Here is a 16,605-nt window from a genome sequence, read left to right on the forward strand (position 1 = left end):
GCTAGTTCACCTTAATTCCAACCATTAGTCAGACTAAACATCATGGATTTAAAAAAAATCTGGCTAGTGATTTTAATGATTTATAGCTCTTTTGTCCATTTTAAATTACAACTTGTTTGAAAGTGGGACAGTTTAATACCAAAAATTAATTCCACTAAGTGTTTTCTAAACTTCAAATCCTCAGGTCATACCTCCTCCAATCCCAAGGGCTTCTCACTTAGCAAGTCCATAGTGAAGCTCAAGAATCTGTGTTTTCTAAACCTCTTAAACGGTTCTGACACAGGGTTCTGCTGGCCACACTTAGAGCACACCTCCTCAAGGACAGGAGACCTGAAAGAGATCAGTTTCACTTTCTAACTTGCAAGACATACAGATTCAAATTTTTGAAAGACCCAAGAATATCCCTGTTGTTTGTTTATTTGTTTGTTTGTATAAAAAGCAAACTGAGACCTTAAGGCCCCCATCTGGAAGAAGGAAAAGAATCATGTTGAAAATATTCCTTATTTAATCAATGTACAAAATATAGACATGGAGAGGGGGCCGGCCCGATGGCGCAAGCAGTTAAGTGCGCGCGCTCCGCTGCGGCGGCCCGGGGTTCGCCAGTTCGGATCCCGGGTGCGCACCGACGCACTGCTTGTCGAGCCATGCTGTGGCGGCGTCCCACATAAAGTGGAGGAAGATGGGCATGGATGTTAGCCCAGGGCCAGTCTTCCTCAGCAAGAAGAGGAGGATTGGCAGATGTTAGCTCAGGGCCAATCTTCCTCACAAAAAAAAAAGAAAACTATAGACATAGAGAAATAACAATAATCAATATGTGCTTCCACCTCAGGCACGGGAAAGAGAAAGCACTAACTTCAGGGTTTCATAGTCTCTTGGTTGAGGAAGTAAAGAATAAAGTCAAGTTTCCATTCTGACAAAAAAAAAAACAACATAGATATGATCCAGAAATTCAAAGGTCTCCAAGCCTTAGAAGGTTCCCAGGTAGCAGTGCTGAATTACACCAACAGACAAGGAAATATGTGCTCATTGTTAACATTGATCTGTTTGATTCAGTGTGACACTTAGGATCTTGCTTGATTTGATTTCCTTTTTCTTCTAATGAGGGAACTCTACTCACTAAGTGTATGTCTTGAAAAGAAAGCATGACACTGCAACTTATTCATTTTCACCAGTGATATTTGCATCAGAAACTTTGCCCTACCTCCTCATAATCCTTCTCCAGAGCAGCCAAATCTTCCCTGGCCTCTGAGAACTTGCCTTCTTCCATGCCTTCTCTGATGTACCAATGTAGAAACACCCTCTTGGCATACATGAGATCAAACTTGCAGTCCAGGTGGGCCCAGGCCTCCACAATTGCCGTGGTGTTGCTCAGCATGCAGACAGCCCACTGGACCTTGGCCAGGTCCCCTCCTGGCATCGTTGTGGGTGGTTGATTGTTGATGCCCACCTCAAAACCAGTTGGACACCAACCTACAAACTGAATAGAGTTCCAGGACTTCATGGCTGCAATCGCTGCATTCACATCCTTAGGGACTACATCCCCTCTGTAGAGTAGACAGCAGGCCATGTATTTCCCCAGTAGAGGATCACACTTGACCAGCTGGTTGGAGAACTCAAAGCAAGCAGCGGTGATGTGTGACACGGAGAGCCCCTCATGGTAGGCTTTGTCAGCAGAGACGATGCGGGCAAAGGTTGTCATGGGGAAATGTATTCTCAGATAAGGTACTAGGTTGGTCTGGAATTCGATTAGGTCCACATTCAAGGGCCCTTCAAACCGGAGGGATGCAGTAATGGAAGATACAGCTTGACCTAACAACCTATTAATGCTGGTGTAAGAGGGGCAGTCCACACCAAGTTTATGATGGCGTATGTCATAGATGGCCTCGTTGTCCACCATGAAGGAACAGTCTGAGTGCTCTATGGTGGAATGGGTGGTGAGGATGGAGTTGTAAGGCTCTACCACAGCAGTGGAGGTCCTGGGGGCTGGACAGACAGAGAACTCCAATTTAGTCTTCTTGTCATATCCTATCGAGAGCCGCTCCATTAAGAGACATGTAAATCCTGATCCAGTGCCTCCTCCAAAGCTTCGGAAAATCAAAAATCCCTTAAGTCCACTGCACTGTTCTGCCTGAGGAAAGTAAACGAGAGGAGAGAACTCAGCCAAATAAACCCAGAAGCAGTGGTCATGGTGGGACACAACAAGTTCCCAAAAACAAGCAAAAACTTTCAGAAAGCCCTGATTTATTATTAACTCCACAACAAACCTATCTACTTTGAAACACACTTGAGCGGTTACTTCTAGAGTGGGGGAAGCACTTTAGAGTTTTACTATAAAGAAAGCATAAATATTCAACTGTCTTTTGCTGCCCTCCATGAATTTTTCTGTATGTGGTCTAAAGCAAGGTCTTTATCAATAACAAAGAAAACGACTAGCAAAATATTGAAGCAATATAATCTCCCCCCTACTGCAGATGAAGTATCCAATCCACTGTGCTGGTGTAAAAAAGCAGTGTGTTACCTAATGATTATGCCAAAGACCAAAACACTGATGAGACAAAGGATATCCAGAGGCAGGTCCTTAAAGAATTAACTATCAGTAAACAGAATAACTAATCTCCAGGTAGGATGAGGCTCCTTCTTCACAAATAGTGGTTACTATCAGAAAATGAGGAGTGTAGAGTGCTTTGGAAGTCTGTGATAACAAGATAAACCACGAGTTAGCAGAAGCAAGAGTAGATGGGGGCTAGTCATTAAAAGAAGGACATCCTGCCATTTTCAACAACATGGATGAACTTTGAGGGCATTATGCTAAGTGAAATAAGTCAGACAGAGAAAGACAAATACTGTCTGATCTCTCTTACATGTGGACTCTAAAAAAGCCAAACTTATAGAAACGGAGAGTAGAATAGTAGTTGCCAGGGGCTGGGTGGTGGGGGAAATAGGGAGATGCTGGTCAAAGGGCAGAAACTTTCAGTTAGAAGATGAATTCAAATTCTGGGCATGTAATGTACAGCATGGTGACTAAAGTTAACAACACTGTATTGCATACTGGAAAGCTGCTAAGCGAGTAGACCTGAAATGTTGTCACCACAAAAGAAAAACGTAATTATGTGAAGGGATAGAGTGTTAACTAACCTTACTATGGTAATCATTTTGCAATATATACATGTATCAAATCATCATGCTGTACACCTTAAATTTACACATTTTATGTCAATTGTATCTCAATAAAGTTTTTTTTTTTAATTTCCTCATAAATTTAAAAAAAAAGGAGTGGATGAGGGCTATACAGTTAGTGTGAAGGCTTCTTTCGCCTTTCCTACTTAACAAAATGTAATCAAAGCCAACATCAGGACACTTCCCAGCTCTGAGCACCCACAGGAGGCTCCCAGGTGAGAGGAGGGTGGTGATGATGTTGGTGGTAGACGATGCCGGTGGTGCTCGGGAGGTGTCCTGCAGGATGCCAGGCACTCGGGCAGGCCCCGTAGAAGGAAAAGTGAGCCACTTGCCAGCTTTCCAATCCTCTCTAGCACAAGGTCAGTGATCTCTGACCCCACAGGGTAGTGACCTCGGGCATAGTTGTCTGCAGCATCTTCCTTTCTGCTAACGAACGAGCTGCTCTGGGTGAAAGGGTGAGCGGTACTTGCCTGTACAAATCCCATCTGCAGAGGGGAAAGGAGGTCAGTGCGCTCCACTCCATTCAACTGCTCACCCTTGGCTAATTCTCACACAGCCCTGTACTCTGACGCCCCTACCTTCCCCCAGTGTTGTGGTAAAGGAATGGATTTAAACTGCTGAATTGGCCTTCCTTAGTCTAGAAAGAGGTATTATTATTTTCATATAAATTGAAAGTAGGTTTTTCTATCATATACTCTTTATTAGTTTTTAGGGCTGCTGTAACAAATTACAACAAACCTCATGGTTTAAAACAAAAGAAATTTATTCTCTAACAGTTCAGAAGGTCAAAATCAAGGTGTGGGCAGGGTTGGATCCTTCTGGAGGCTCTGAGGGAGAAACTGCTCCATGCCTCTCTCTGGTGACCGCTTCTGGTGACTGCTGACACTTCTTGGAATTCTTTGGCTTGTAGCAGCATCACTCCAGTCTCTGCCTCCATCACACATGCCCTTTTTCCCTGTCTATATGTCCTCTCTTCTTCTTATAAGGACACAGATCATTGGATTTAGGGCCCACCCTAATCCAGTATGACCTCATCTTAACTAAGTACATCTGCAAAGACCCTATTTATAAATAAATCATATTCCTGGGTTCTAGGTGGACATAGACTTTTGAGAGATACTATTCAACCCACCACACACCCTGTGGCACTTCGACATTTTAAGACCAGTATTTCTATCTACAAATAGCCAACTGTGTGCTGGAGAAGCATCCCAATGCAAATTATTAGTAGTATGTTTAAAAAGAGGCTTCAACAAAGACAGCGTGGCAAACCCAAATGCCCAGACGACTCAAATGCAGTTAACATAACTGCATGAAGCAGGGAAATTGGTGTTCAGGTGTCAGCAGTATTCAGTACAACCAAGTGCTGACCCTTGCCTGGTTTCACTGCCTTTTTTTTTTTTTTTATAATTTTATTTATTTATTTTTTTCCCCCAAAGCCCCAGTAGATAGTTGTATGTCATAGTTGCACGTCCTTCTAGTTGCTGTATGTGGGACGCGGCCTCAGCATGGCCGGAGAAGCAGCGCGTTGGTGCGCGCCCGGGATCCGAACCTGGGTCGCCAGCAGCGGAGCGCGCTCACTTAACCGCTAAGCCATGGGGCCGGCCCTCACTGCCTTTTAAAACCCCAGGCACCATGAGAAAACGTTAAAACACAGCATGTCTGAGGCCCATGTCCCACTCTCCCCACCTTAGAATTACCCAAATAGCATGATTCCTGAAGAATTACACAGTGGTGTTTGAGGGCTAAGCAGGCTTTGGGAATGTTGCCCTGGTGACACTGCACTGTAGGTAAGAGCATGTGTTCAAGAATTAGTTTCCTGGGCTCACATCTTCCTTCCCAACTTAGCTATAGAACAGTTACTTAGCATGTCTAAGCCTCAGTTATTTCATCTCACAAGTAAGGATAATAACAAGACCTACCTCATTGAACTATTATGAGGATTAAATGAGATCATAGGGCATGATGCATGGCACATATAACAACAATTACAAATAACAACGATAAAATTGGCCTCATGACATGTACGTATGCAGATTTACTTCATTGGCCTTGGCACCAGATGCCTATAGTTAGTTCTAGAAGTTCACTACCTAAGGAAAAATGCACTAATTTTCTAAAAGCAAGATGGTTCTCTCAGTTCACCTTGCTCTCCAGTATATGACCATGAATTTCTAAACTACAATTTTATACACTCCCAAATGTTTAAATTTACTCATATTGAGTTTAAATGAATTTTAACTAATATACACACATCATAAACAAAAACCCAGGTTGGGATTTTACAACAAGATATGAGGGCATATAATTCTAGGTGGACAACTTGCTTCTCACCTGAAGCTATAAGGCTGAGTTCAGTCTAAGGAGGGAATTTATAGAATTTACAGAAGCTGCTTCTTCATGACAATGTCCAGTTGAGACCTTGAGGGTGGTTAGGTCCATAAATTCTTTCCGTAAAATCCACTTTCCCAGGGATCAGTGATTATAGCACTGCCACTCATAAGCACGCCCAAACCGTCCACTCTACTTTCCTGGCACTTTCCCACTTTGCTCAGAGACTTTGGCACCCGGCCCAGCGTCCTTAAGCAGCATCTCCAGGGACTTCAATGGTTTTTAAACATGATTATTTGACAGTTCCTTAGCCTTCTTGCCTCCAGTGCCATTCAGCTCCACTCCACTTGAGACACCATCACTCACAACTGTCCATCACAAAATCTTAAACTTGCAAAATCCTTTCTCTGAGCACACTTCCTTACTTCCCCTTACCTGGGCCCATGACCAGCCCTGACAATCTTTCCAGCCTCCTCTCCCATCACTCTCCTACTCACACTCCAGCCTCACGGAACTTCTGTTGCACGTTCCTCCATGCTTCTGCGAATTTACTAATGCTGCTCCCTTGCAAGGAGTCCTTTCATGACTCCTAGTCAGTCATTCCTTCCTCGGTAATCCCTCTGCACTTTGCAGAAATTTCCATTATCATTAGATTGCATTATATGCAATTGACCTTTTTGGATAAAAAAATGGTCATCTATTGGCAATTTTATATGGCTCAACTTAATACATTTATTAATGTTGTTATAAGTACCTACATTTTCTTCTCCATGAGATTATGCTGATTTTCTGTTAAAAGAGAATGGCTTTTAGGAGAAGGCAAACCTGGCATCAAACCCAGTTCTACCCTCAATAACTCAATGACCTAAGGCAAGTTCTTTAACGTCCCCAAGACTCAGTTTCTTCGTCTATAAATTAAGGATGACAATAATGTTTCCTGAGGGAGTTGCTGAAAGGATTAAAGGGAAATATTTGTGCAGTTCCTCAACTAATAAATAGTAGCTGCTATGGACTGCAAGTTTGTGTCTCCCCCAAATTCACATGTAGAAGTCCTAATTCCCAATATGATGGTATTTGGAGGTGAGGCCTTTGGGAGTTGATTATGTCATGAGGGTGGTGCCTTCATGATGGGATTAGAGCCCTTATAAGAGGACAGAGAGATGATCTCTCTCTCTGCACCATGTGAGGACACAGCAAGAAGGCGGCCATCTGCAAATCAGGAAGAGGGCTCTCACTGGAAACTGACCATGGTGCCACCCTGATCTTGGACTTCCAGCTTCCTGAAATGTGAGAAATTTCTGTTGTTTAAGGCACCCAGTCTACAATATTTGGTTAAAACAGCCTGAACTAAGACAGAAGGAGGGAAGGGATCAGTATTTATTCATCTGTATACTCCCATCACCTTGCTGAAATAAATGTTCATTGGATTATGTTCAATTCTCTCTCATCATCACCTTGAATCTCTCAGCCTTTTCTTTTTTCCACCCCCCCCCCGCCCCTCACATTATTTCCATTTGTCTCTTCACACAGCTGGTCCCATGATGAGAGCCACAGGTGCACTGCCAGCCCAGAACCCCTCCTTGCCCTGTCCCTACCTCATATGCAAGCCTAAGTACCACCATCCACTCCAGTGCTGCTGCAGACAGGCAGGAACTTTGCTCTCTGGGACCCCTTCAAACTCACACTCAGCAGACCCTTCATTCTGCACTTTGGCCCTCTATTCTATTTCTCAAAATGAGAGTTCTAAACCTCTTCAAGTTCTCACACACCATCACCCTCATTATTCCAATCTCAAGACTCCTGAATGAACACCTCCCTCCTTGCCACAAAATCCCTTTGTCCTCTACTTCAGAGAAGAGAGAGAAAGAAGGGAGATGTGCAAGGCAACTCACCCTCCCTCTCAGTGCTTCTGATCCCTCCCACCCTCTCTGAAACTTTCGCCCCTCACTCACTCTCTCTCCTTTGCTTCTGCCTACAAACATCCTCAATAGAATTCTACTTGAAAAACACAACCCAAAACCACCTTTCCTTCATTCTAAAACCACTCAGGCTGACTTTGGTCAGGAAGATGATCCACTTTCACAGCTTTCAATATCATCTCTGTTGGATAACTCTGCAACTCTGTTAACTTCTCACTGAACACCTCTGGTTCCACAGTTTCTACTGGGACCAGCCTGCTAACACTCTCAATTCCTCATGCCCAAAACTGAACTTATTTTAACTCCTACAGAACTGGGTTCCCCTCTGGAATTCCTATTTCATTTATCAATTCCATTAGTGAACCAGTAAAATCTGGGTGGTACGTCTGACTTCTCTGTAGAACATCGACTGACATGTAATCAGTTGCTCTATTTTAAACAGACATCTCTCAAAATTAGTGTTCTCTTTTCCATTCTCAATATCACAAGCCTAGATGAAGTCCACACATTACAACAATCTGATAACTTTCTCCAATCCACTCTATCTTTCTAGATCAGTACCTACCACATAGCAGGTGCTAAATAACTGTTGAATAAATTAATGAATAAATCCCCGTGATTAATTACTAAAGTATAGTTCTAAATCTGCCTTTCCCCTGCTCTAAAATCACTACTGGCCCCCTATTTCCTATCATATTCACACCAAACATCTTATTCGAGGAAGTTCCATGGTCTGCCTCCTTTCCAGTTTAAGCCTTCTATGACTCCCCTATATCAACATCCTCCCTGTTTTCAAGCTGAAACAATATTCACAGGTGTCTGAATGTGTCTTTGTTCATGTTTTCCATTCTCTCTCACCTGTGAACTATTAAAATCCTCCTATCCAGTCTCCAAGACTCAGATGGAATATCACCTTGTCCATAAAGCCTTTTCTGATCTCTTCCAGAGAGGTAAGGCTCGTGTCCTCACTTCTTTCAGATCCCTACACGCCCCCTTCTCAGTAAGGCATTCCTTGACACGTCTTTAGAAAAAGAACCCCCTCCACCCACACATAACATTCCCTACTCCTATGGCCCTGCTTTATTTTTCTCCATGCCACAGATTACCATCAGGCACACTATTTGGTTTTTTAGGTCTACACCCCACCAGAATGTAGGCTCCATGAAGACCAACGTCAAGAAGAATGTCAAGCATATATGAGGCTCTCTTATTTGTCGAATAAAACAAGGACAATCAGTGCCTTCTCCCTCAGTCCTGGAGCTTATGTCTCTTTGTTTGGACCAGCTCAAAACCCTCAAAATCACCCTCCCTCCAGGCTGTGTTCTAGAGGATTGGGGAATTTCTTCTGGTTTTTGCTTGACATCTATCTCTCCCCTGACTTGCTTAGCTTTTGATCTTGGGCCTTAAACCTCCTATTTGCTTAGCATCTTTGGATCGGCACAAGTTAAAATATCTACTACAATATCCATAGTACTGGGATGTGGCCTCTCACCTTGCTCCTTCAGCTACATTTACCAAAGTCTTCTGGGGATATATTCCACCTGCCCAGGTTCCTGGGACACCAGACTCCAGCCAAAGCTCACAGCTGCAAATTCCCATTTATCTGAAACAAAAATTCAGATATTCTCTTTGGGCACTTATGACTCAAGTTAGAATACAACATAATTGCCTCTCTTAGCCTCCATACTAGTCTCGCCTGTTCTGGAAGCCATCAATACCTCCTCATTTTTAATTCTTTTACAACACCTAGAAGAGTAATGCTGAATCTGTTTATAGGCATCTTGGCTGCCACAATTCTTAACTTCCCCCTTTTAATAAAACTTTCTGTCTTTTCCTTCACATTGCCATCAATCTATTTTCTCCACCAGTTTACTTCTTGATTCTGACTCTGTTCTGATAAGGAAACGAACCCCAATCGAGTATGCACAGATTGTATTTTCCAAAGATGGCCACAACAATATTTCCCATCTCACATGTGCTTCTAGAACCTTGCTATTTCCACATCAAGAGGTTGGGTCTATGTCTCCTCCCTGGGTGGATACTTGTAACTGCCTCAACCCACTAAGAACAGCTGAAGTGACACTATGTGACTTCTAAGGCTAGGTTATAAAAATGCCATGGACTTCCACCTTGTTCTCATGAGATGCTTGTTCTTGGCACTCAGCCACCATGCTGTCAGGAAGCCCAAGCAGCCCATGAAGAGGCCCGCGTCCCCCACAGCCCTGATCTAGCTTTCAGCTAACAGCCAGCACCAACTTGCCAGCCACGCAAGCGAGCCACTTTCAAAGTGGATCCTCCAGCACCCACTTGAGCCTTCTTAGCTGACACTACATGGAGCAGAGAAGAGCTGTCCCCTTGGAGCCCCATCCAAATTGCAGCTTCATGAACCAAATAATGATCGTTATTGTTTTAAACCACTAAATTTGGAGGTAGTTTATTACACAGCAATAAATAACTGATACATAGTATCAAACCCAAATTACCCCTCCTTTCTAGCTTTTCTAAGTCAGTAAGACCCCTTCTCTCCCTAGCATTTCTCTAGCTCCATTACAAGTGTTTCTGCACAAGATACTACAAAATCTGCCATTAATAATCATAACATTGTACTGATTTTCCCCACAATTTGAAGATCTTTTTGGCTCATTGCTTCTTTGGAATCATTTTCAAATATTCTGCTCTTTCTAAGCAGGTAATACCAAATTTCAGATTCTTTGTCAGAAGCTTCTAGCAACTGGCTTTCAAATTCAGGAAGAGATTTCATATTCTGTTACAATAGATGTGCATGGAGAAATCAGCAAAGTTTTACTTCGTTTCATTACACTGAAAAAGAAGTCGAAGCTCATCTTCCCCTTGGGTATATTTGTCATGCTGATCACCCTAAGTGGCCATTGAGTGACCCTGTTAATGTGGAAAAGGTCCACGTGACCCTGGTCAGAGAGACTCATATGATCTGATAATCCCACCCACTGATACTTGATTTATTTGTTTTGATTGTGGACCTGGTTAAGTAGAATGTAAAACTTACATTACCTATAACAGTTGGCTCCAGGTCCATGAAGCGTGCTCTGGGCACATGCTTCCCAGCTCTTGTCTCACAAAAGAAGGTAGTGAAAGATGCATCCATGTGCTCCATTTTAGCATTTTCCAACTGATCCTTTTTACTGTTGAGAACACCATCGGGCTGGATTCCATGTTCCAGGCAATAGAGTTCCCAACAAGCATCTCCAATCTGGATGCCAGCTTGGCCAATGTGAATGGAAACGGACTCCCTCTGAAATAAGCAGTAGTAAGTTAGAACTAAGCAGGCTTTCTTAGATATTGTGAACTGCGTCACTCACCACTTCTGCTAACAACTAACAGCAACCAAGCTAGCTTAAGCCAACAAGAAAAATTTATTATAAGGCTAATTACAAGTGTCTCATGGAAACCAAAAACAAGGGTACAGGTAAGCTTTAGGAACAACTGAACCAAGGAGTCCAATTCCATCAAAAAGTTTCTTCCAACAATGTCAATTAAGCACCTATTGTATAATGGGATAAGAATGAGTTAACACTATATATATAATTAAGCTGTCTCACCCAGAAAACAATTAGCTAGTTATTGGAAAGAAACAAAACCAAAATAAATGCATAGCCTTGACCATATTAAAACCCATTGCTAATACATTTAAAATGTTACCTTTTCATATCTTGAGATCTTATCTTTACTATTCATATGTGCTCTAAATAAGGGAAGATGTTCTAAGCTTAAAAATAGTGGAAAATTTACCAAGGAAACATGCAATAGATTTAACAACCCCCAAATGTAAAAACACTATACCATACTAAAAATATTGATGTATATAAAAATTATTGTATATATAGACTTTCATATATAAATGCTATATATAAGGAAATTTTATATACATCAATTTAAAAAAAAAACACGAGACATCTACTAGATAAATAGGCAAATGACATAAACAAATGAATTACAAAAGAAAGAAAGAATCTAAAATGCAAAGATTTAAGCAGAATGGCATTCATAGTATTATTTATGAGTGAAAACCAAGAACCAATCTACTTAACCATTCACCTATTGTTGGGCATTTAAAAGAAGGTACAGCAATACAATGGCATGTTATGCAACCCTTAAATATTTACCAAAAAAAAAAAAAATGTATGACATGGGAAATGCTTATGATAAAATATTAAGTAAAAAGTATATAAGTTGTATAATTGTATATAAACTATACAATCAAATACATTTAAAAATAAGCATAGAAAAAAATTTTTTTAAATGCAGCAAAATATTAACTCTAGTTATATCTGGTTAGTAAGCGATTTTTCTTTCTTGTTTAAACTTTACTGTTTTCCTTCACCCTCATCAGCCTCCACTTCTCTATCCCTCTTTTAAATCACCATTCACACTTATTTAAAAGGCAAACAATTTTTTTTATAATTTAAACAGACACAAATATCTACTCATCTAAGAAAAGGAAAGAAAAAGTTAAATCCTAAAAATCTAAAGGGACAGCAGTCGCTGATATTAATATTGTTGAGTTTTGACTCCCGGTGGTCCTGGAACAAGTCTGTGCTGGGGGTCTTGTAGGGGAAGGGCCTGTCTCCTGCATCATGAGGGCCCTTCAAGCTGTCTGCCTAATAAGCTGATAGGCAACGCTGCCCTTGTCCATGGCTGCACTTTCCCAAGGTCTGAGATTCAACTACAAAAGATCACTGTCAGGGGGAGCGGAGGAGGGAGTTCTGGCCGGTCACACCCCTGCAATCTGACTTGGACTCTGTTCCTGCTCAGATGCATCAAACCCTTGTACTTTGTCTCCTTGATTCGCAAGGCATAACACAGCCCTCTGTGCATTATGAGGAATTCAAGTTCACTACTTGAGTAGAACTGCCCTCTTGTTTCTTCTCTGTGCAACTATCAGTCTCATGACAAAGGCTGTGAACCCAATTTAGAAAGCACTTCACTTAGTACCAACAAATATTCCAACCTCTATCAGGAACAAAAAAATCAAATCAACACATTCCATCATAAATAGGATTCTAATACCCTTATCTGCAAAGCACAGTTTCATTCCTCTCCCCTCCTGTTGGACTTAAAATGATCTCAGTACATTAGCTACTATAATCAGATCAAACCTTACCTAAATCCCTAGATTTAGGTAAAAATTTAAAAGAGGGGGGAAATTCATTGCTTCTACATCATTAAAACCACTTACAGTAGATTTCCCTTACAACATCCTTTCTTAGCTGTTTACCACCCAGTCCCTGTGGGATGCACACGTGGCATTTGTTCACAATATTCACAGCAAAAATAATCACCAACATAAAAAAAATTGCTGCTCTTCATATGAGCTGTTACCCAAGTGATTCAGACATAGGAGTGATTGACTCTGCCCTTTTTGAACTGGGCAGGAATACTTGGCCCAAGAAGGACCAATCTTGCCCTTCCTGGTTTGAGAAACGACTGAGTTTATAACATAACTGTGTCCTAGAGTACAGAAGGCTATCTTCACCTTATGCTTCTCTTAGCCTTTCCTTCCTTCCCCAACTATCTGTTAAAATACTAGTGACACTATAAAATAATATAAGATTGTAAAATGCCCACTGAATATCAACATTGATAAGTCACAGCATGTTAATAAATGCTGCTACAAAGCTTATTTGAATTACTAGGAAGGAATAATTTTCTAATTAATTTTTTATTTTGAGATAAATATCAATTGTAAATTCATATGCAGTTGTAAGAAATAATACAGAAAGATCTTATGTTCCCCTTATCCATTTTCCCTAACGGAAATATCTTGTAAGACTCTAGTACAATATCACAGCCAGAATACCAAAATTGATACAGTCAAGACACAACATTTCTGTACCACAAGGATCCCTCAGGTAGGGAGGCATAATTTTCAAGGCATAAATTTTCAATTTAAACATCCTTAAAATGTTGGAGAGAGACTCCAACGGGGTGAGAAGATCAAAGACGAAAATGCAGTTGGAGAGGTGGCTTCCATTTAAGAATTAAAAATTCTAAGATACTAAAAGTTACCATGAGTGGCACATAAGAGATTAAAGGGAAAGTGGATCTTTAAAGGTGGAACCCAAACAGAATTATTGTAAGTAACTATATTCATTATCGTCCCCAAAGAACTAAACTCAAGACAGGACTAAGATGTCTGTGCACTTTACCCTGCCATGCGTTTATGAGCTTAGCAATGGAACCTGGGTCTGAAGTCCCCAGGAACGCTGAAAGCATAACTAAAAGTGAAGCAATTGATTTCTACAGAAAAGTGAGCACAACTAAGTATAAAACAAATGTAAAACTAAAGGAAGGAGAGGGGTTTGCCTCAGCGCTTCAATTAAAGGTGGTGACAACTGCAAATCAACAGTTTTTACTAAAAGCAGCCAAACTACAGGTGAACACAGACGCGCATCCAAACCCCCTTTAAACACGGATATTGAAAGAAACAAATGTCTCTTTAAAAATTTCTTCTCTCGTGTTAAGAATTAATTAAGAATTGTTTGGTGGGGAAAAGGGTCAAATATGATGAGCAAAATTTGCTACGACACTAGAGCAACACTGTCAACAATGCACAAGTACCGTAGCCACTTACCATGCTGATCTGAAGATGCCCCCTCCGCCCCGTGGTAATGAGGATGGAGCGCCTAGGTAAGCCTTATCATGGGGCAGGCAATGAATCCATCTGAGGGCTGAGACGCTTCTTTACTTAAAGCAGCACAGCCTCTATCCAGCTTTTCAGTTCTCTAGTCTCAAAGCAGCCTTGGTGGGCCTGAACACCTGAGATAAGGTTTGTGCACAGCTATAGACAAATTACTCTGAGTTTATCCAAATCTGCTTCTGACTTATACCTATTTTGAAAGTAACAAATGTCTTTTTTAAAAAAATATGAAGATTGTATTAAGTATTGATGGGGAAAGGAAAGAGTATGAGTAAAACTTGCTGCAACAGCAAACAGCTTTTTCTACTGCATAAGTACTATATGAATATCTTCTTAAATTTAAGATTCAAACAATCCCTAAACACATAGAGCAAACCAATAAATTGTCCTTTTTACCTCCATTTCCCACCCGTACACCTCGACCATCACCACTTCCAAATGCATGGGGATTTTCTAGGCTTTTACTATTATCTACTTTATTATTTGTTTTATTTTAAATCATATATAACAAACATTTATACTGTTATTTTTTGGTTAATTGAATTAAGATCAGAGAACATAGTCTAAATGATTTCTCTCTTTATATATTTGTTAAGACATCCTTTATATTCTACTATATGGTCAATTTTTGAAAATATTTTGTGAATACTTGAAAAGAGTGTGTATTCTGTAGTTGTTAGATACAGTATTACATATATATATTTTATATATATATATAGCCATATGTCAAACTGATTTATTTTGTAGCCTAAATTTAGAGTACTTATTATTTAAGACGTGTTAAAATTTTTCATTATGACTATTGATTTGTCCGTTATTTCTTTTTCTGTCAATTTTTGGTTTATATGCTTTGAAGCTGTTATTAAGAGCATGTAAATTTTAAATTGTTATATTTTCTGTGGAATTGAAACTTTTTATCATTTTAAAATTACTATCTCTACTAATGATTTTTGCCTTAAAGTCTTTATTACTGAATATTAACCTTACTACTTTAATGTAGTTTTCTTGGTTAATGTTTGAATGACATCTTTTTACATTCTTAGTAACTTAAAACCCTTTCAGTATTCTCACATTTTTGATATATCCCCTGTAAACATAAAATAATTGATTTTTTCTTCTATTTTTGTCTTTTAATTGGAGAATTTAGTGCATTATATTTAATGCAATAACTAATATAGTTGGGTTTAGATATATTATTTTGTGCTTTCTGTTTGTCCCCATATTCTAGGTTATCTTTTGTGTCCTTTCTGATCTTCTTTTGAACTAATGAAATGGTTTTTTTAGCATGATAATTTTATTATTCAGTAATCAACATAAAATTTTTATTACTCAAGAATCATGGTTTGCATCACTTCTTCTTCAGAACTTTTAAAAATGGAGAAATGTATCATGGCTGCCATCTCAATTACCCAATTGCAATATGCTACCCAGGTCTGGGATAAATACCTTCTAGGATCAGCGTGTGCTTTGTGACATGAGGGGTGCATATTGAGCATATGTAAGATTATAAAAAATAACTGGGATAGTTCCTTTAAAAATAGGTTCTGACTAACTGCTTATACATAATCCAATTCCTGAGTGATACATTTTTAAACAGCTTTATTGAGATATAATTCACATACCATACAATTTACCCATTTAAAGTGTACAATTCAATGGCTTTTAGTATAGTCATAGATTTCTGCAACCATCATCACAATTTTGGAACATTTTCATTATCCCAAGAAGAAACCTGTACCCAGTAGCCATCTCTTGTCAATCCCCTATCCCCTAGCCCTAGGCAACTACTAATCTACTTTCTATCTGCATAGTTTTGCCTGTTCTGGACATTTCATATAAATGGAATCATATACTATGTGTTCCTTGCACTTGGCTTTTTTCACTTAGCATATGTTTTCAAAGTTCATCCATGGTGTACCATGTATCAATACTTCATTTCTTTTTATTGCCAAATAATATTCATTGGATAGATACACCACATTTTATTTATCCATTCACTAGGTGACGGACATTTGGGTTGTTTCTACTTTTTGATTTTACAAATAATGCTGCTATGAACATTTGTTTACAAGTTTTGTGTGGACATATGTTCTCATTTCTTCCAGGTAATAAAGTGTTTTCATTGCTCCATTCTTCCCTCCTCTATTTGGAAGCTAAACACTCCATTTCTATTTTTAGCAATTATCCAAGATATTACCACGTCTAAATTTAATCAATATCTTTACCCTCTTCTTGCACAACACCCTCTTCTTGGACCTTGGAGTAACCGAATTCCATTTATCCTTCTTCTGATTTTTACGTTATATGTATTTGAGCCTGCAGGCATTGTTGCTGTTGTTGTGTTATGCAATCCATGTTGGTTTTAGATTTACCCACATATTTACCACTTTCTTTGTTTTTCATTCCTTCTCCCATTTCAGACCTTACTTTTCTTACTTCTGCCTGAAGTAAATCTTTTAGAATTTCCTTGGATTTGGAATCTTTTAGTTACCAACTCTTTTT

The 16,605-nt window shown here is 39.8% G+C and overlaps 1 protein-coding gene across 1 annotated transcript; it reads right to left on the reverse strand.

The window, feature by feature from the left end:
• Positions 1–335: 335 nt before the first annotated feature.
• Positions 336–14,547, reverse strand: TUBAL3 (tubulin alpha like 3). Its single transcript, XM_058532815.1, is given in 5 exon segments — positions 336–2,124; positions 3,506–3,608; positions 3,610–3,662; positions 10,458–10,737; positions 14,500–14,547. Coding segments are annotated over 5 exon segments (1,425 nt in total). The 3' UTR covers positions 336–1,183.
• Between the last annotated feature and the right edge of the window lie 2,058 nt (positions 14,548–16,605).

Source organism: Diceros bicornis, chromosome 36 (genome assembly GCF_020826845.1).
Source record: "Diceros bicornis minor isolate mBicDic1 chromosome 36, mDicBic1.mat.cur, whole genome shotgun sequence".
NCBI classification, from domain to species: Eukaryota; Metazoa; Chordata; class Mammalia; order Perissodactyla; family Rhinocerotidae; genus Diceros; species Diceros bicornis.